This window comes from Balaenoptera musculus, chromosome 1 (assembly GCF_009873245.2).
Source record: "Balaenoptera musculus isolate JJ_BM4_2016_0621 chromosome 1, mBalMus1.pri.v3, whole genome shotgun sequence".
NCBI classification, from domain to species: Eukaryota; Metazoa; Chordata; class Mammalia; order Artiodactyla; family Balaenopteridae; genus Balaenoptera; species Balaenoptera musculus.
The window spans coordinates 96158247-96179062 of NC_045785.1; the positions used below are offsets into that span (position 1 = coordinate 96158247).

The 20816-nt window shown below is 45.2% G+C and overlaps 2 protein-coding genes and 1 long non-coding RNA gene across 4 annotated transcripts in view; all 3 read left to right on the forward strand.

The window, feature by feature from the left end:
• Positions 1 to 3125: 3125 nt before the first annotated feature.
• Positions 3126 to 6438, forward strand: LOC118891019. Its single transcript, XR_005018878.1, has 3 exons — positions 3126 to 3195; positions 5986 to 6103; positions 6349 to 6438. It is a non-coding gene; the product is annotated as an uncharacterized LOC118891019 (long non-coding RNA).
• A 366-nt stretch (positions 6439 to 6804) lies between these two features.
• Positions 6805 to 11033, forward strand: GPR61 (G protein-coupled receptor 61). Of its 2 annotated transcripts, none has more exons than XM_036844511.1 (2): positions 6805 to 8698; positions 9194 to 11033. In XM_036844511.1, exon 1 carries the CDS (start codon positions 6916 to 6918, stop codon positions 8269 to 8271), a length of 1356 nt encoding a protein of 451 aa, XP_036700406.1. In that variant the 5' UTR covers positions 6805 to 6915; the 3' UTR covers positions 8272 to 8698; positions 9194 to 11033. The 2 variants fall into 2 exon arrangements, with proteins under 2 accessions (XP_036700406.1, XP_036700412.1); XM_036844517.1 differs by having other exon boundaries at positions 6805 to 8522.
• Positions 11034 to 12471: 1438 nt separating this feature from the next.
• GNAI3 (G protein subunit alpha i3) overlaps positions 12472 to 20816 on the forward strand; it is a 37156-nt gene continuing 28811 nt past the window's right edge. The window contains exon 1 of the mRNA XM_036844530.1: positions 12472 to 12724. Within this exon, the coding sequence (XP_036700425.1) occupies positions 12607 to 12724 (118 nt within the window). The 5' untranslated portion in view covers positions 12472 to 12606. The remainder of the gene's footprint in view (positions 12725 to 20816) is intronic.

Here is a 20816-nt window from a genome sequence, read left to right on the forward strand (position 1 = left end):
TCCTGAGAGCAGGCTTTGACAGATGCAGAGAGAGCAGAGGAGGAGGGCAGTGGGTGCCACTGAGCAGGCGAGGGGCTACCGGGAGAAGGCTGTGGGCACATAAAGAGCATTCGAGAGACTATTGAATACATGGATGGACGAATGAAAGATAAACTTGGTCCCCTTCAAGGTCTCATCTTGAGGGGGCAGGAAAGAGTGGGAGGGGGTGGACATAGCCTGTCAAGAGGTGGGCAAGGGTGGGGCAGGGCTGCACCAAGGAGAAAGTTTGGGATGGAGAAATCAGACCTCAACACCAAGGGCTCCACCATGATCCTGAGGAGAGGGGTACCCCTGCCCCCAACCTGTAACAGGAGCCCACTCCTGGGTATGCATGCAGTATGGTGGGCCATGGATTTCTGACGTGGCTTGTGGGACCACCCCCAGTTTCTCCGCCTTGGCCTTCCCACCTCCTCCACTGTGCTAAGCTCTAAAGGGAGGGATTGGCAGGGTGGGGTGGGACGATGTAATGTCAATAGCTACTCCAAACCCTGAGTTCATTTAATGAGATATTGCATAAAAAGGCCTCCCCAGATTGGGCCCTCAAGAACTAGTATCATCATCATCTTTGTTGTTCTTGTTATTATTGTTATCAGCTGCCTCCAAGCCAGGATAGGCAGTTTTTCCTCTCCTTCTGCCTCTCCTGAGCCAAGATGACCTCCAGCAACTGAGAAGATGCTCTAGGATCCACTGCCTCCTTGCAACCACCTTTCCCAAAGGCTCTCTGGGAGGGGCCTCAGGACCTGGAGACTGCCTGCTGGCCACCACACACACCAGCTGTTTGACCAGCCAGGGTACTAGCTCCCCCGAGCCTGAGAAGCAGGCTATGTATTATAGGCTTCCTATCCCTGTTAGATAAGCTAGGAAGTGAAGAATGTTTGTCCATTTTATAGATAGAAAGATTAAGGCACAGATGGCCAACTCACAGGCTAAGGTCTTACTATCAACCAATAGAGTAGAGCCCAATTAGAACCAAGGATTCCTGACCAATCCAGTGCTTTTTCCCCCCTGTTTTTCCTTTGGCCACGCTGCGCAGCTTGCGGGATCTTATTTCCCCGACCAGGGATCAAACCCAGGCCCCAGCCATGAGAGTGCCGAGTCCTAACCACTGGACTGCCTGGGAATTCCCTCCAGTGCTCTTTCTATAATCCTGTTCTGATGAGCCCGAATTCTCTCTGGTTCTTTGTGGATCTTTGGAAGGGGGCCATGTCAGTCTGAGCTAGGCTTCTGCAGGAATGATGTGGGTGCTGATCAGGGACAGGCTTTACCTGATCCCAGAGGGTTTGACTGATGCCAAGATGATCTTGCTGACATGATAACACAAGGTTTGATAAAAATCACTTTGCTGTCTTCAGGTTCTAATTTGACATTTTAATTAGATTTCCCTGTATTCAGGTATATCTAATTTTGTTTTAGGCTGTTTCCTAGAAGGTAGTGGCCGTTTCTATGGAATTGGCTTTAGGGCCTCAGCCCAGAGTCTCATGTCAGGCCTCCAGGGAAGCCATGGGGGCAGGGGGAAAGGAGTAAATGCTTTGGCTTCAAACAAACGTGGTTTCAAATATTGGCTCTGGTATTTACTAGCTATGTGACCTGGGCAAAGTCACTTCACCTGGGGTACCCATTTCCTCATCTGTAAAATAAGGTGAGTAATGGCTGCCTCATAGAACTGGTGTGAGGATTGAAGGTGTCGTATGTAAAGGGGCTGGCACTTGTAAGAGCTCAAGAAAGGGTGGCTGGGATATTGGAGATCGCAGGGTTGGGTCTGGGCTGGTCAGTGGCCTCTTTGTTGTTGACCTGGGGCAGCCACCTTGCCCCCTCTAAGTTTCCTGGGTGATTCATTGTTCTTATGGCTCTTTGGGTTGGGTCTGGTAAACAATTCCAGAATTCCCTTTCTTCCCTTTTAGAGACAGAGGGAGTTCCCGTATAGGTGAGTCTCAGGGAAGAGGGCTCTGGAGTAGATATCGTGCCTGAATTCCTTGTCTAGGCTCATGGCTCTGCCATGCGTGGCTTTGGGCAATCTCTTCACCTCTCTGGGCCTCACAAATATGGATGCCTTGGCCTGTAGGATGTCTTACAGCTCTACAATGTTAGGATCCTATCCTTGGGTGTCAGTCCTAATCCTGGGGGAGCTGTTTTCTTCATAGTTGGTGGGAAGCCATGCCCCTTCATCTCACCTCCAAAGGCTCATCACCTGGCCTTGGACCTTCTGCCGATAATGTTCCCCAGCTCTTCTCAGTCCCGCAGATCCCACAGATACAGACCAATCAGAGCCTTCCTGAGTACCTGCCTCCCATTCTGCCTTCAGGGAGCAGTGCTGTGCTGGTACCACAAGGTGGCTTATGAGTATGTTGGATTCCCCCATCTCTACCAGCTCTCTCAGCCCCACACCACATAAACATACACTCTAAGAAGACAATAGGAAGGCACTTTTTGAGGGGCAAGTGCAGCGTTAGGACAAGGCCCTTAGCTCCTCTTCAAACCCGAGAGCCACTCCTGAACCTGTCCTCTCTATACATGCGGCAGCTTCCAAAGGAGCCAAACCTTGGGCCACGCCCTGGAGCCACGGCCCCTGCCAGACCTGACCCTAGTGTCCTGTGTCTGCACTGACCGGCCTGCTACAAAAGCACCTTGGTTCTGATGTCACAGAACCATGCAATGGCAGGGCTGTCAGGAACCTTCCGGGATCATCTGTCCTATATTCTTTTTGAACAGATAAGAAACTAAGGCCAGAAATGGCAAATGACTTGCCCAAGGTCACACAGTTAGTAACAGCCAGAGCCAGGCCTTAAACCTGGATTTTCTGACTCTGAGTGCTCTTTTTATGTCATCAGGCTGGCCAGGAGGGTCTCTCCCGCCTGCCATCACCTGACCCCAACAGGCTTTTGAGTTACCACTCCAGAAGCCTGAGAGGAGGGGGAGGGTCTGGGCCCACTCCTGGGCGCCTTGCCTGGGGGCACTGGTGCCTGGCTCCTGGCTCCAGAAGTGGCTCCAAGGGGCTGGGTGGGAAGCAGGAGGCCGTTAGGACCCAGAAGCTCTCAGCGCATCCTGCTCTGCCGGCTGCCTCTCACTGATCACTGCAGTGGTTCAGGCTTCAGCAGCCTTGGAGAAGCATCAGCTGAGAGGAGCTATCACATGGGAGCCGGGAGCTGCTCAGCAAAGGTAGGAGTTGCCGACTAGGCCAGGAACGGGGGCAAGACCCAGGCCTGGTTGTGAATGCTGAGGTCCTGTACAGAAAGGTACAGCCCATCCTACCTTACAGTGGGCAGTTTTGTCAGGGGATGGGCCCCCAGGTATCCCGAAGGCAATATTGGGGTGTGGGCATCTCTGAAGCCTAGAGATGGGGGTTGATCTGCTGCCAGCAGGAGTACCCACATCCTGCAGGCAGACAGGGTTCCCCATCTATCTTGCTCTATGTCATAGAAATGGGTCCCCTTCATCCTAGGAATGAATCCTTTGGCATCCAGGCCGACGGGCAACTCTGTGTCCTGGGCGTGGGCAACTCTCCTGGGGAGAGGTGCTGTAGCCCCCTGAAAATCTTTCCTGGCTTAGGAGGGGCACGCTCTTGTCTGAAGGAAGGCCAGTCTCGGGTCCTTGGGATGGAGGCTCTGTATCTAAGAAACAGGTGTATGTGAATCCCAGCACCTCTGTGGCCTTGGGCTGGGTACTTATGTACATCTTGCATCCTGAGACATGGCTGTTTGTAACTTGACCATAACCCTGCTAGAGGCCCAGACCTCAGCTCCTAGGGTGGCAAAGCCTTCCAGGTACTGAGAAGTCCTAGAGGTGAGGGAAGGGTTGCTGGAAGGGAGCAGAGGGAGGACAAGAGTGTCCGAGAAGGCATGATGATATGAGTTAGGAATGGAGTGAGGCTCCCTGGGCTTCCCCTGTGAAACCGTTACCCACAGCCCTCCCAGGCTTTACCCTGGTCCATCAGTGAGGAAGTGCTGGGGAGCAGGTATATTGGCTCTTCTGTTAGGAGGTAAATGGGAATACTGGAATTTAGGGGTCAGTGCAGAGATACTGGCAAGGCTGAGGGGGTGAAAAAGAGAAATGTCCAATGCCTTCTTGCCTAGGGCTCCATCATGGCTGCACAGCACCCCTCCATCTCCACGTGGAAACCATGTCTGCTTCCCGCAGTCTGGGACCCTGGGTGAGCCCTGCTGGCAGACACTTGATGTCCATGCAGACATGGTGGGCCTTGACTCCTTTAGCTTCCAGGGCCTCAGGGTCACGTCTTCTGGGCCCCACTCCCAGGTAGAAGGAATGCAGGAGTCATGGCACAGAGAGTAGGGGGCAACGTTGCCTCCCCTGGTGTTCCGTTCTACATTTTTTTCTGGCAGATTGTCTTATGAGAAGGGTCTGCACTTTTGGGCCCTCTCTTCACCTTCTCTGCAGATCCAGTGGCTATGTGACATGTGCTGTCTCTCATCCCCGGGGAGAGGCACGTCTCTAGGTAGTTGTTCAAAGTTAGGGCTGCCTCAAGTCCAGAAGCCCGAGTTACTCGTTCCAGAAGACAGGCCCCTGGCTGACACACAAGTGATGGACTGAGTGTTCTTGGAGTATGTCCTAGGGGGCAGAGATTCAACTGATCAATTTGAGTTTGATTCAGGTCACAAAATTGTACTGAGCACCTATCGCATGCATGGCATGCTAGAAGTTAAATTAGTGCAAGGTTGGTGGTAACGCCAAAAACCAAGGGTGATTGTAAGGCTGTAGCAATTGAGGGGCAAGAGGACCCATCTACCCCAAGTGGGCCCCTTTACTGCAGTCAGAGAAATGATGGGTTTTTAACTGAGCAGCCACCAGGCTCTCCATAGCCCAGGAACTCACTGAGCCATCAAATATTGTCATATAGGGGAACCTTAGAGGTTGTCCAGTTCAAACCTCCCATTTTACAGATGAGGAAACTGACCCAGGAAACTTCTGGCTTGTCTGCAGAAAGCCCATCAGACTTGGCATGTCCACAGTTTGCCTCTAATTTTGAAACCTTAGTACACTATGCTGAGGGAATCTGGACTTCAAGAATGGCATATGGAAATCAAAAAAAAAATTAAAATTATAGCTGACCCTTGAACAATGTGAGGGTTAGTGGAGCTGACCCATTGAGCAGTGGAAAATCCAGTTCTAATCTATAGTTGGTCTTCCGTCTTGCAATTCTTCTGAATCTGCAGTTCCACATCTGCAGATTCAACCTACCGCTGATGGGATCCTGTAGTACTGTAGTATTTACTATTGAAAAAAATCTGCACGTAAGTGGACTCCTACAATTCAAACTCATGTTGTTCAAGGGTCAACTGTACATTGGGCAACTTATTTCAATTCTGTGCAAACTCAGCATGGATAATGAGACACGTAAAACAGCTTTGAGCAGGAGAAATGAGAGACACTGAACACTCAGACTCCGCCCCTTGCCAGTTTCTTCCAGTTTTCCCCTCTGCTTTATGCTCACCCACCTCCGCCCCTCCATACCTCTTACACAGATGCCTACTCCTCCCTCCTTGTTCTGGGACTGTGGCAACAGTCCAGGAACAGGAGGATTTTGGCCAGGGGTCCGGTGATGATCCGCTCCAATGACCCAAGATCCAGGGCCCTGGGAAGTGGGAGGTTAGGAGGAGCTCCTCTCCCACCTGTGGGGGAACAGTGACCTTGGGAAGTTAATGAGTGGGTGGAGAAGGGCAGCTTTCATATGACTTACGCCCTTCTGGCTTTGGGAGCAGTGGAGGCCAGATGAGCTGAGCTCCCAGTTTCCCTCCACCTGGGAGGTTTTGTTTTCACTGGTCCTTCTCAACGCTCCCAAAGTGGCAGCTCTTTGTCTTGGGGATGGTGATGTCCAAGCACACTAATGCACCATCCTTCCCCTTTTCAGGTAATCTCTGTCTAGTGGTGAGAGACATTTTTAGAGATGGTTCAAATTCAACAACTATTTACTGAATGTCTATTATGTTGCAGCCACTGTGGAGGGCACCATCAAACACAGTATGGCACGGTGGGCTGGAGTACTGGGCCTGGAGCAAGGCCTCCCGGGAGCGTACCTGGACCTTGCTACTTACTGGCTGTGTGACCTTTGGTAAGTTACTTTATCTCTGCAAGCCCCAGTTTTATCGATTGCAAAATGGGGATAAGAATAACATCTACCTCATAGGGTTGCATAAGGATTAAAATGAATTAATATACGTAGAGTGCTCAGAACAGGGCCTGGTATGTGGAAAGCATCATAGACATATTACTGCTTATTATTAGCATTTTTATTAATAAATCCTGCAGCATCTTCCGAACAGTTGTGAAGTAGGTACTATTCCCTTCATTTTACAGATGCCTTTATGAGGAAACTGAAGTTCAGAAGAGTTAGTAGTTCCCAGACCTAGGACTGGAAACCAGATCTCGTGCTCCTTCTTCTCCCCAGCAGCTCCTGCCATTCTGAGGAGACAAGAAATCAGGAAATTTACATAAGCAACCTTAAAACTGGGGCACTATCCCAGACCTCAGCAGGACCCTGGGAAAGGGAGACAGAGGATTTAGAGTCCCTGGATAACAGTCCTTGAAAGGGGAGAAGGGTGTGGAGAAGAGAGGAAAGGAGCTGGAGACCACTCAGAAGACGGAGTGTTGAGTGGGCGAGGCTCCCGCATCTCTCACGCTCCTGCTTCCTTGCAGTCACCAAGGTGGACCCGGAGCTGCCTCCTGAGCCCTCAGTCCCCGGCCTTGAGGGCTGGCAACAAGAGCCTGCCCGAGAGGCTCCAGCAGGAGGCGCTCTCTCCCCACCCCAACCCGCACACACAAAATTGGGAAGCCTGGGCCTGGGCTTGCCATCCCAGGGTCACTGGACTAGGATGGGGGATGGGCCTGTGACAGGAGGTGCCCTGGGTGTCCTCTTTCGGCCCCATGGAGTCCTCCCCCATCCCCCCGTCATCAGGGAACTCTTCCATTCTGGGGAGGGTCCCTCAAACCCCAGGTCCCTCTACTGCCAGTGGGGTCCCGGAGGTAGGGCTGCGGGACGTGGCCTCAGAATCTGTGGCCCTCTTCTTCATGCTCCTGCTGGACTTGACCGCTGTGGCTGGCAATGCTGCTGTGATGGCTGTTATCGCCAAGACACCCGCCCTTCGAAAATTTGTCTTTGTCTTCCACCTCTGCCTGGTGGACCTGCTGGCTGCCCTGACCCTCATGCCCCTGGCCATGCTCTCCAGCTCCGCCCTCTTTGACCATGACCTCTTTGGGGAGGTTGCCTGCCGCCTCTACTTGTTCCTGAGCGTATGCTTTGTTAGCCTGGCCATTCTCTCGGTGTCGGCCATCAACGTGGAGCGCTACTATTATGTGGTCCACCCCATGCGCTACGAGGTGCGCATGACGCTGCGGCTGGTGGCCTCTGTTCTGGTGGGTGTGTGGGTAAAGGCCTTGGCCATGGCTTCTGTGCCAGTGTTGGGAAGGGTCTCCCTGGAGGAGGGAGCTCCCAGTGTTCCCCCAGGCTGCTCACTCCAATGGAGCCACGGTGCCTACTGCCAGCTTTTTGTGGTGGTCTTTGCTGTCCTTTACTTCTTGTTGCCCCTGCTCCTCATCCTAGTGGTCTACTGCAGCATGTTCCGAGTAGCCCGAGTGGCTGCCATGCAGCACGGACCGCTGCCCACGTGGATGGAGACCCCCCGGCAACGCTCCGAGTCTCTCAGCAGCCGCTCCACCATGGTCACCAGCTCGGGGGCCCCCCAGACCACCCCGCACCGGACGTTTGGGGGAGGGAAGGCAGCAGTGGTCCTCCTGGCTGTAGGGGGGCAGTTCCTGCTCTGTTGGTTGCCCTACTTTTCTTTTCACCTCTACGTCGCCCTGAGTGCTCAGCCCATTTTGACTGGGCAGGTGGAGAATGTGGTGACCTGGATTGGCTACTTCTGCTTCACTTCCAACCCTTTCTTCTATGGATGTCTCAATCGGCAGATCCGGGGGGAGCTCAGCAAGCAGTTTGTCTGCTTCTTCAAGCAGGCGCCGGAGGAGGAGCTGAGGCTGCCTAGCCGGGAGGGCTCCATTGAGGAGAACTTCCTGCAGTTTCTTCAGGGCACTGGCTGTCCCACGGAGTCCTGGGTTTCCCGACCTGTACCCAGCCCCAAGCAGGAGCCACCTGCTGTTGACTTTCGAATCCCAGGCCAGATAGCTGAGGAGACCTCTGAGTTCCTGGAGCAACAACTCACCAGCGACATCATCATGTCGGACAGCTACCTCCGTCCTGCCCCCTCACCACGACTGGAGTCCTGATGGGCTGCTGGACACTTGGAGGGAGATGGGGCTGGGGGCCGGTTATGACCGCAAGGAACTCCTTGTGGGATCACCTTTTCCCAGCTAGCTGGGGCTGGGGTCTCTGCACACAGCTTTCGCTTAGTGTTTTCTGGGTTAGGAACAGAGCCAACTGGATGGATATGTGGCAAAAGCCTTGGACGTGGCTGTGAGCCTTGACTACTGGGGGAGGGAACCTGGTGAGATGGTGATGAGATTAAAGGGTCAAAAAGGTGAGATGATGCCTCTCAACCAAAGAACTTTCCATGACTCAGGAAGCAGGGAAACCCTAAGGGTAGGAGTTGGAAGATATAGGGCAGCAGACCAGGCTTGGAGTTATTCTGGGGACTCTTTAGGATCTTTCATTTTTCAGTGTAATTGTCCAGGGCAGAAATTGCACTCAAGCAAGGTAAGAAAATGACCCATGTCTTCTCATTTCCTTGCTAGGTTTAAAAACAACTAAATTACAGCCAAGTGTTTCCTTTGAGTTAATAGATTTTTTTTTCTAGTTTTAAACCTGAGATTTCCTTAAAGTGAGAGGACCAGCTGGGTATATTCCTTTCTTGAGTTTGGCCAAGCAAGGGGAAGTAGCAATCAGGGCACACAGAGTAGAAGAGAGGAAAGCTGACTGCAGCTCTCTCTCTCCCACCCTCCAGGAACAGCTGTTCTGTTGTATTTTTCAGTTTCTCTTTTGGACATGGGAGATCAAGTTTGGGGCTTGATCTTAGCAGAGGCAAGAATAAAGCAGGATGGTTTTTCTCTTTGTCTTTTAGGATGAAGAAGTGGAAAGATTGGGGGTTGGATGGCTGAAGGTGGGGGTTAGCATTTGAATCGCTAAGGTGGTTGGATACAGAGAGGCCTGTAATAACCCAGACCAATAATACTGTAAATCTTTTTTTTCCAGAGCTGGCCTCCCTGATCTCTCTCCTCATGGCAGTGACCCATCGCCAGCCCTCTGGACAATCGGGTACAAGAGACTAAGGTTGGGAATGGGAAAGGTGGGGTTTCCATGGTTCATTAAATGCCTCCCTACTCCCATTCATCGCTCTCAAAATTAGCTTCAGTGACAAAGACTTAAATCTCTCTCCTATCTGCAGCCCTGGGTTGGAGAGAGGGCACGGGAGTTGGGCTCAGCTGTTCACTGATTGAGACTGTAGGAACTGTGTTGGGTGGTCTTGGTGGTGGTATATTCAAGGGAGGGGGAATAATCACAAACTGGACAGGACACCCATCTGGGACTACCTGTCCGTCCACTTCCCTCAATTCAATCAGGTCACATTAGAGAGCTGAGGCAGGACCACATGGTGGTGTGATCTGTATTTGAACAAATTCCTGGCTTAAATGAGCATCAAAGAGGAAGATGGCTTGGTGGGAGTGGGATAGTTTCCCCTCTGAACAGTTAATAAATAATTTTTATTATAAAAAGTTATGCTGATATCAACATTGACTCCTTCAGTTCAACTCAGTGCATGATAGTTGAATACCCTATTCTCTGGGACTCACACAGAGGATTTGGAGTCACTGCCTTCGAGGAGTTCACAGTCTAATTTGATCAGGTACCTTGTATTTTGACAGAGCATTTACATATGGTAAAGCACTATGGAATGTGTTAAGAGAAATATATTGAGGAATATGTTCCTGGTTCTAACTTCTGAGAGTTCAGCCTATTGCAGCAAGATGCCTATATGGAGGCTTCCTGCAGATTGAAAAGTATGGGGGCTGTAGAGGAAACTCTAGTTGAAGAAAATAATTTATTACACGAAACTGGGCAGCTTCTCCTCCTCAGATCTAGGAAATTTTCCAGGTTTCTGTCTTCCTACCACTAGACTTACTCTAGTCCAGTGCTTATTACATTGAGGAAATCCCTTAGATAATATATACACCGAGGAGAGTCTTTTGCGATTGAAATGCATGTTCTTCTCCTCTCTCTCCTCCTTTTAAAGATAAATTCGTGAGGGAGGAATCTCATTCCTAGATAGGGGGAAAACTTCTTCCAAACACCACTGATGAGCTAGCAGACCCTAAACATTGCCAGCAGGTGGCAGTGTGAGCCCAGTGGCGCTAGGAAAGATGAGTGCAGGTGGGGAGGGGGAGGGGGGGACATTAAACACTGCCTGGCAGCCATTTTGTTAACTTATTTTGCCTTTTTGTTTGACTTTGCCCTCCAACTTTTCCTTCACATGTATCAAAGGAGAAAATCTTAAGTACAAGAATATGGCTAATTCAGGCTGAAGTTTCCTGACACTGTGATCTCACTGGTGTTTATTACAGAATTTGACATATGCTGGTTCATTTGCCATTTATATTTCCCGGAGTGGATCATGAAGGAAATAAAAATTTTCTCTTCTATTATGCTGAGAACTTTCCCAACAATTTGTCATGACCACCTTCCAGGGGTTTTCTAATCACCAGGATCACTTGGTAAAGTTCCATATGTAATTCTTAGCTGTGAAAGCCATTCCTGGACAAAATTTGACCTCTAAATCCACTGAAGAAATCAACAGGTTGAGAAAACTGTGCTCTCAAGTTATTTTTTTCCCCGCACCCTGGTGGTGTTGGGGTAACTCTCAATCCTAGATGAAAACCTTCTGTTGTCAGGTCTCCCAGGTAACACCTTATAGTAGCATGGTAGAAAAGGAGTGAATTTGGAGTCAGATCTACTTACTCACTGTGTGAACTTGGGAAAGATGCTTAATTTCTCTGAGCCTATTTCCTCATCTGTAAAAATGGGGATAATATTAACCTACCTCACAGGGTTGTTGTGAGGAATAAAAGAGATGACACATGGAAGCACCTAGCCATACCTGGCAAATAGGTACTCAATAAATATTGGTTTTTCTTCCCTTTCCTCTTGCCCTTTTTCCCCATAAGTATTGATTATGGGAAAGCAGTCCCTTTTATTCTAATGGTCACTTGGAAAAGAGTAGGAGACTTCGAACTTTGAAGAACTGGCAATAATAAATTATGGTGGATGAGGCTGTTTAAGGTGGCTCTCAAGAAATTCCTCTAATGATCATCAATCACCATATAGGCCTTTCTGTTTGGACCGTATATTCTAAGGTTTAGGTTCTATTGGGGAGATAATATTTAATCGTAGGGAAAGGCTTTGGGGGCTACAAGAGTTCCCCTCCCTAGAATATATGGTGAGAGTATTTGTGGGGCCATTTGGAAGTAAAGGTAATTTAGGGCTACTTTCACTGTAGTATCCAGGATTATGAGTAAAAAGGCTATCAGTCTGGGGCTTTTATAGGGGATTTATCAACTTTCAGGTGATGTTATGGCTGAGAGGCAAATTTTACCGGAACTTCCCTTTTCATGTGGTACCACAATAGGTAATTTTAATAGGAGATTCACAGGATGCACTGGTTTGTTTTAGGGTGTGGAACTTTGGTTGACTAATCCTGGTAGAAGTCCTAAGCCCTTAACGCAGGACGGTATGTGAGCGCTAAAACTGGCTTATGTTGGGGAAAGACAGCATGGAAATTTTATGGAGAAACTACATTCTTACCTTTCAAGTAAAGTAAGATCTGTTAGCGATTTCAAGTGACCCTTTACCAACGTAGTAGCTGGGCAACTCTCAAGTTCACTGGGTACATTTTGAGAGCAGGAGGCGGTGGGCCAGAGGAGAGGGCAGAAAGGGATCGATAAAGTCCCAGGCATGGTCGGTCTTACTTATTTCAGATGTGGAGCGTGGCCAGAGCCCAGACTCAGTAATTCTCATCCTATAGATCTGGCTGAGACAACTCCGGCCGAGAAAGTGTCCTACACTTGGGCAGAGGCCCCGGACCTCCACAGCCAGGGTCCAACTGGGTTTTCTGGCCAGTGAGAAATTCCCAGCAGAGATTCCCGTGTGGGCTGCGGCCTTTTATTTGGGAATTCCCATCCCCCACGCCAATCTGAAGCCGCCTGTGTGACCTCGGGAGGGTGTCTTGAGCCGGAGAAGCCAGTCCCTGCTTTTTCCACACTTATCCAAATAAGGCAGCCGAAAAGGTGAAAGGGGACTAAGGTCGAGCGGCGCCCGGCGAGCTCGACAGGGCAGCCCTACACCACAGAACGACCGCTTGACCTCCTCGTTCCTCTCTTCGTTCTCCCGCTCCCGGTTGTTCCTCCTTTACCCTAGCTAGACTGGGCCGAGAAGTAACGGCCGCGGGCGTTGCCGGAAGTGTCGTAAAACGCCGGATATCCGGTTCCTCTGGGCGCTCAGGGAGCTGACGGAGAGGGCCGCCGCCCAACAGTAGACGCTGTCCCCGCCGGCCCAGCCGCCGTCTCCGCGGTGTGTGAGTGAGCCCGGGCCTGGTCCCCTCTCCCTCCGCCGCCATGGGCTGCACTTTGAGCGCCGAAGACAAGGCGGCGGTGGAGCGAAGCAAGATGATCGACCGCAACTTGCGGGAGGACGGGGAGAAAGCGGCCAAAGAAGTGAAGCTGCTGCTACTCGGTGAGGGGCTAGGGGCGGGGCTGGCGGGGTGTTCCCGAGGGCCCAGGCACTTGGGAGTCCTGGGCGGGGGCATCAGGCCGGGCCGGAGGAGAGGACCCCAAAGAATCTGGAGGGCGTGACGGACGTGGGGCGGGGTGTGGGGGGTTGGTGGCTGAGGCCGGAGGGCGTGATGAGGGGGGTGGGGTTTTGGGGTGGTAGGAATTAGGCTGGAGAGAGGGTGTGCCTCCATGCTGGAACTGGGTTCAGCGAAGAGAGCTTGGAAGTGTGGTCCAGTAGGACATTGAGACTGTATTAGGAATATGGGAAAAGCTCATAAAGGAAGAGCTGATGTTAGGGAAGGTTTTGCAAGGGAGGGGTTGGAGTGAGTTGGTAGCGAGGACGGGAGAGTGTGTTGGGCTTGTATAATGGCTTGTGAGTTTGGAGCGTGGTGGTACTTTATGACAGGTTAGAGTTAGGAGGCTTGAATAATTAATATAAATAGAGAGGGGGCAGGGACAGAGTGGTCACATAGGACCTTGTCATTTATTAGAGAGTGGGCATTTTGAACTATCGGTAAGGTGGAGGAACTCTGGGTTATCCAGGAAGGTGTGTGGTTGAGATAAATGACAAGTTATCAGGTATAAAGGAAAAGAGTTTGGGTGCAGAAGCTCTGTGTACTTATCCCCCTTTTTCTATTATTTTTATTCTCTTAAGGTTTTATAACTCCTTTCCTTGTTTTTATAAAGTGGGAGGTTGTATGAGCTGAGGAGATTTAAGGACTTGCTGGTTTGGGGTTTGTGGCATAAGATGTGATGATAATAGATTACACAGTGGGAGTTGCTGAATAGTTGCTAGGGATGTTGTGCAGTGGGACTGCAGTTATTTTAGGATAAGATAAATATTGGACATATTTACTGTAAAAGGTGTGACAGGGACAGATTTCTGGTGAGCTGTTCTTTTTTTTTTTTTTAAATATTGGCTTCAGGAATTACTTTTATTTTACCTGACATTTGTTTTAAGTAGCTTTTATGTACAGTCAGATGCATTTTACTCAGCATGGTTAGTTTTAGAATTTTTGAGAGACTGGTTTCTACAGGCTCAGTAAATCACATAAAGTACCCTGGCATCAGCTTACCAAAAGATCAAGCCACATTTCTTCACCTTTAGTATTTTCTAGGGATCTGTTAGGGAAGACTAAATAGGAGTAATGGTTTCTGTAAGCAATATAACTTTACTTTTTAAAACAAGTGATTTTTGGGAAAAAGAAGTTGCTTTAGGAGAAGTGCCAAATTTTTATGGTGTAAAGCTCCAAAGGACACAATGCACCACCATAACCCAGGGTTTATTTTGTACTCCAGGGTGTTCTGGGTGGCCATGCTAGTCTTTTCATGTTAACATGTTTGATGGTTTGTAGATTGCAGAAGCCCTGGTAACAGCTTTTTGGATAAAGAGGGAAAGTTATGCATTGGAGCATGAGCTTTCAGTTTGAATACCCGATCTTACAGAACGTATGAAATAAAATTGAAATTCTAGACTGCCACTCTCCATATAACAGTATCATTTGTGAATGAGCGTGGTCCCTGGTACATAGTAGGTGCTTCTTAAATATATACTGTTAACCAGCATGTGCCAGCTAATGTTGGACATTGCTCCTTGGGGCCTTTCAGATGTTTGATATAAACCATAATACTCAAGGCATTAGCATTGTCTCTATTGATCGATTAGTTATGAAAGTAAAGGTGTATTTTCATCTTCTGTGGTTATTTTGATTTACATTCATCATTAGAGATCCCCTCAGGACATTAGCCTATTGTGATACAGGACTTTATAAATAGTGCATTTAATTAAAAACAAAATTAAACACATGATCACTTAGGGAACTTCAAAAGCAGTAAGTAAAAACATTTGCTTTTACTTTCCATCAATTTCATTATTTTAAGTAAGATTTTTTAATATTCTTGAGCAAGTTAAATCAACAAATTCAAATAGGTGGCAGAGAGAGATGTTCTTGCTTGAACCATAACATAAGACACTTATGAAATTAAAGTTATCTTCCTTGCTATTTCTGTAAGCAAAATGCACCCATCACTGTATACAAATAATTTTCTTTTTGCTGTAGAATACCTCCTTTGATGTACATGCAAGTCATTTTTACTTCATCACTGTAAAACTATCAAACTTGGTCTAAGTTGAGATCTATTTACTTACTTTTGGGTTTCCTGGCACATAATAGGTGTTCTTTAAATATTACTGTATTTCCTTCCTTGCGGGGATGTAATTTAGCATAGTGATTAACAACATGGGCTCTGAAGTCAGACTGTTTCAAATTCTAATTTCCAATTACCAACTGTAACCTTGGAAAGTTGTTTACTCAATTTCTCTCTGCCTCAGTTTCCTCATCTTTAAAATGGAGAAAACAGAGGTACTTAATAGGATTGCTCTGAGGATTAAATATGATAATAATGTGAAGTAGAACACAGTCTGGCACAAAATATTAGTATAATGAATATTAGCCATCATTGTTATTATTATATCAAAATGAATGTTACAGATTAAAGGTACTATAGAAATTCAGATTAGTTAAGGAAGAATGCAGTATTATAATTCTTTGGTTACCTTTGGTTTAAATTTCTTTTAGATGTGTTATTGAGAAGCTCTTGATATACCAAATTAGTGTTTAATCATAATATTCTACAGAAAAATAAAATTATGTTATGCAGGGCTTCCTAACCAGAGTGTAGTGCATAGGAAGGCATACAGTGTGCTGTTTGCAAATGTTTTGAAATTTTAAATCATTTTTATGATTTTATGATTTTTAAATCATTTTATGATTAACTTTCCAAAATTTTACTGCAGTTGGAATGATATTTGAACATTTTTGGTATGATTCCATCAGTAAACTCTGAATTTGGCAATTGAAAATATTTGATTTGGAAGGTTTATACCAATTAGCATTTAATATCATCTGTAATATTTTGTATTTTATTTTTCATGTCATAATTTTATAATATAAAGAAAATATGTATTATTTTCACCAAGTCCCCCCAGCTTACCTCAGTAAGCTTTACAAGTATTACCATTTTCAGCATGCGACGTGATGTGACCAAAGTTGGGTATCACTGGGATACTGCATGAGAGTACTGCTTTTGGAGTCTCATAAAACTGAATTCAATTCCCACTTCCATTTACTAGCTGTGAGACCCAGAGCATGTAACTTAAACATATGAGTCTTAATTTTCACATATATAAAGTGGGGATGTGATGCTTATTTCAGAAGATCAAATGAGATAATGTATGTAAAATACTTAGCAGATAAATATTCACTAAATGGTGACTTCTATCATTACAGTGATGTTTGGAAAACTTATCATTTTAGCTACTTTTTTCAAGGGTGTTTCAGACAGATATTTGATTATTTTTCAAATATTAATGTACCCTTTTCAAAGATCTTCAAGGAATTTTAATATAACTGTTTGTGGTAAAAGGAATTAAATATTATCGTTTAGTTTTGTAAGTTATTGAATGATCTACTCCTGTGCTATCTCTATCTATCCATTTCTTGATAGTTTCCCTTAGCAGATCTTGAGAAAACATTGTTATACAAAATGAGGTTAATGCTTTGTTCTTTAGGATTTTGCTGGTAGTGGTATGGCAAAAATTAAGTTACATGCAGAGAATTGGAATCATCTAATTCACTTAAGCCCTATATTTTATATTTGATTATTTACATTTAAATATCTGCATGTTACTGGCCGAATATGCTTGTTATTGAAAATCAGACTGTCCTTTGATAAATAGGCTATTATATTGTCATAAGATGATATTCTTTATAATGTTTGCTATTTATTTGGCTTGAGATTCCTGGACAATTATTAGATTTCTTGTGGGGATGCATCTCGTGCCTGGGCAAAAGAAACTGGCATAAAAAATAGAAATTCACAGTGCAAAAATAGGTTTGTTTCTTATAAGCACTTATTAGTCTTTGTGTCTTTTATTTGCATTCATCACTTCTGCAGTCTGAAAGTGTGGTATCCTTTTCAGGAATTATAGTATTGTAATTTTGCCTGAGTATGCTAATTATGTAGTAAGTACAGGGATGACCATAGAGTTGGGTGCTTAGTACGTAGTAGATTTGACAGGACGTGTAACTTTTTAATCAGGGCTGCAACTGTGTTTCTTTAAAAATTTTAGCCTATTGAATGTATTTGCACTATTACAAAAAGTCTTTTAGTTTTGGAGCAGTGGTCTCTGATAAAAGTAGTTCGTTCTTAGAGAAGTTAGGTAGAACCTCAAGCACTGTGCTCTTTATCCCTCCCCCGTGGTGCTGAGCTGCTTCATCCTCTAGTTGCTTGGAAAGGAAAAGGGAGTGGATGAGTCTCTACAGATATGTCCTCTTTTTTCTGAACCCTGTCTCTTCTTTCACAGTTTCTTCCACATCATGCCTTTTTTTTTAAAAAAAAACAACCTGGGGTGTGTGTACCCTTAGGGCTTCAGAAGATCCATGAACTTACTAAAATTTTTAGCAAAATTTGTGGTTACAGTGTGTTTTTCTGGAGAGAAGAGCCATATTTTTCATCAAGTTCTTCTTCCATGGTACTGCAAACCTCCTTAAACGTCCCTCATCTTTGGACCAGGAAAATCAGTAGCTGGGCAAAAATGGAACATTCAGATGAAAAAGAAAAAACCTAGACGTTGTGAAAAGTCTTTTACGTCTTTTCTCTAAAAGTTTTTTCCTTGGAATTTTTGAGAAAACTGTGTTCTGTGCTTGAGATGGCTCCCCTTTCTCCAGTTCCCCCAGTGACACTTGCCTCAAGTCAATATATCCAGTACAGAACTTGCCTCCCCTCCTCACTTCTCTCCCCCAAATCCACCTGTTGTGAACTTTTCTGTTCCGGCATTGTCATTCTCAAAATCATCTACACTGAAAACTGAACTCGTTTTTTTAACTCCTGGCTTGCTCTCATCCATATAACCAGTCAGTTGCCAAGTTCTATGACTCAGTTGTCACCAGATTTTTGTATTTCATGGGCCAGTAAAATTAATTTTTTTGTTGTTGACTGACTTAGGATTCTGACATTTTATTTTTCTTAGTAAATACATTTAAAAAATATCCCAAGGTCCATCTATTATTATTTCTATTTTAGTTCCCTTTCCTCCATGAAGCCTTTTTGATGTTCTGAATTGGATATGATCTGTTCCTCTTTTTGAAATCTCATAGTACTTTTATGCTTACTGTTTACCATATATTATGGTTATTGTATACTTAGTAGCTCCTAACTATATATGGTCCTTGAGGGCCAAGAGAACTAGGTATTTCTTATCTTTATATCTGCTGCAGCACCTAAGATAATGCTAAGGTGTTTTGCCTGAAAGGATAGAAATTCATACTTCTTCCAGTCAAGGAAGGCTTTGTTGAAAGGACACGGTAGGCGCCTTCATAGGAATCAGACAAGGATAGATAAGAAACGCAATACAACCAGGTTGCATGCACATGGAATGTAATACATGTCCCCTCCCCCCATTTCTCCTAGAGTAGACTGGTCACTTGCTCTGCTTTGTTGGTAAGTCACCTTTTCAGAACAGCTTTCTCTGCTCACAGGACTTCTTTGCCCCTACTCCCCTTCCCCCAGTCTTCAACTTTGACTTACTCTCATACCTCTGGCTCTCACACTGCCTAACCTGGTAGTTCAGGCACTTCATGTCATCTGACTCAGGTTCCCAGGATTCGCATTCCAGGTTCCTGGGAAAGAATATCAGATTGGCCCATCCTTGTCAGGTGCCTACTGCAGTCTAGTCATCTCTGGTGGAATATGGCAGGGCTGTGGGGTATCATGAGTTTCATAAGGCTGACCCTTTCAGGGACTAGGTGGGTCAAGTTCTCAATTAAAAAGGCATGGCTAGAAAGTTAATGTTTAATAGATGACAGTGCCTACCACCTAGTAGACACTCACTGAATATAAGTTGAAAATAATGGAATGAGATGGAAATATTGAAGAACTAAACATATCATTGCTTTAGTTTTTCTTTAATTCACAAGAGCATGCCTGCTAATTCTCAATATTAAGTTGTCATTTTGTATGGTTGGGAGATGTAATTAAATTCAACTTGAGGTAGGTGCAGGATTTTAAACTCCCATTATCAATGCATCCAACTCAGAATAGTTAATGTCACCTGATTTTAATTACCTTCGATTTTAATTCAGGAATTAATTTTCTTAAATGCATATAATCAGTTCAGGGTCTATGCTTCATTGTCCCTGCTTTTTTCTGGTTAATTTTCCGCCCTATTATTTTTATGAGCACCAGAAAATTGTCCAGAGCTAAGGGAAGAGGTAAAATGGACCATTTTGCTCCTTGTTAATAACCTTGCTTAGAGGTTTTTGTTAGGGAGTAGGTAAAAACATTTGGCAAAGAGATTGCTCATAGCTTTTAGTTATCCATGCTGTGTCTTCTCCTGTTTAGTTTTGTTTTATTGCGGGGTGGGGCTTGTCGGGGGAAATGGGGAGGAAAAGATGCTTTAAGTATTCAAGAGCTAGAATATTAGCAGTAAAGACCAAAAAATTTAAACGTGGGTCTCATAAGAATTGTCTAGAGCAGTGGACACTAAATTTGTTCAGATTACTGAAATTTGTTTTAAAATTTGTTTTGTAGTCAACAGAATACAGTAGACTAGCACTAATAAAATCCATCTATTTGAACTAGTAACTCAATTCAGAAATAGGAGATACCATGTAATGTAGGGCAAAGAGCAGAGACTGAAAACTGGGAGAGCAGTCCTAATTTCTGAGCTTCATTTTCCTTTTTCTGTACAATGAGGTCTGACCTCAGGGGTCCCTTGTCTGTGAAGTTAATGTTATCAACTAGATGGAATATTTTAGCAAGTTATAAAGAGGGCTCTTTTTGTGTTATTATTTCTCTTGTTCTTGAGTTTGATTGAAAGTAGTTTAACTTAATAAACCTGTTTAGGAAGATAGTTAAAAACTGAAGTTAAAAACCTGAAAGACATAAATTCACGAAGTACCCATATGTAAATGTTCAAGAGAATATAAAGAAGTTCTTCTAGTATTTGATTTCTCCACCAATTTTAATTATCTTCATTTTGGTACAATCCTTTATCAGTGCTGAGCAAGTTAGAGTTATCTTTAGGCCTTTATCTATCCAGGCTATCCTTTTACCTCCTTGGCAATCACGTATATCGTTTCTGTAATTCAGGCTGCTTGAACTGAATAACATTGTGTTAGGATCACTGTTTAATTGTTCTAGTTTTGGTGCAATGCTGTATGTAAATGAAATATACTATTTTCGATGTTTTGCTATTAAGTGGTAACAGAAATGAACATATCTGTTAAGAACCAAGCAAACAAAAGATACCAAAAAGACCAAATTTGTTTGACTTGTACCTGAATAATGGCCTAGGTGATCTTAGAAACAATTTTCAGGAGGTTATAGTCTTTTTTTTTTTTTTCTTCCTTTTCCTTTTTGGCTGCACCGCATGACTTGCAGGATCTTAGTTCCCCAACCAGGGCTTGAACCCAGGCCCTCGGCAGTGAAAGCACGGAGTCCTAACCACTGGACCGCCAGGGAATTCCCGGATATAGTCTTTAGACATGAATTTCCTTTGATTTCTAAGTTAGACTTGGAAGATACTTAAAATTTAAGACTGTTAAGGATTAGCTGAGATGTTATTGTATCCATTGTTCCATTACTATTTTGCTGCTATAGTCACCAGTCTAATTCTCGAATGGGTAAATGTTTTAACATTCATACAAAAGTCTTAGTTTTTTGGATGATGTTAGTATTTTACATCTCAAAAAGTTTTTGTTGCTTAACTTAAAAGTAGATAGTATTCTAAATTTTTTCTAGCTGCTCATGTAAATCTACAGCTGGCATGTCAGGCATCTCTCACCAGGGTTTTACACTATTTGTATATTTAAATTGTTCTTGTATCTCCTGCTTTTATTCATGTGGCCTGCTGTTAACACTTATTACACTGGTGATTTAGGGACCATTTAAATCAGACCTCTTTAAAATTAGCAAGGTAGCTGGATTCTTGTCATATTGTAATTAATCTTCCTGTAGTGGTTGATTGTGCAACCTATTTACACTGGGTCAAA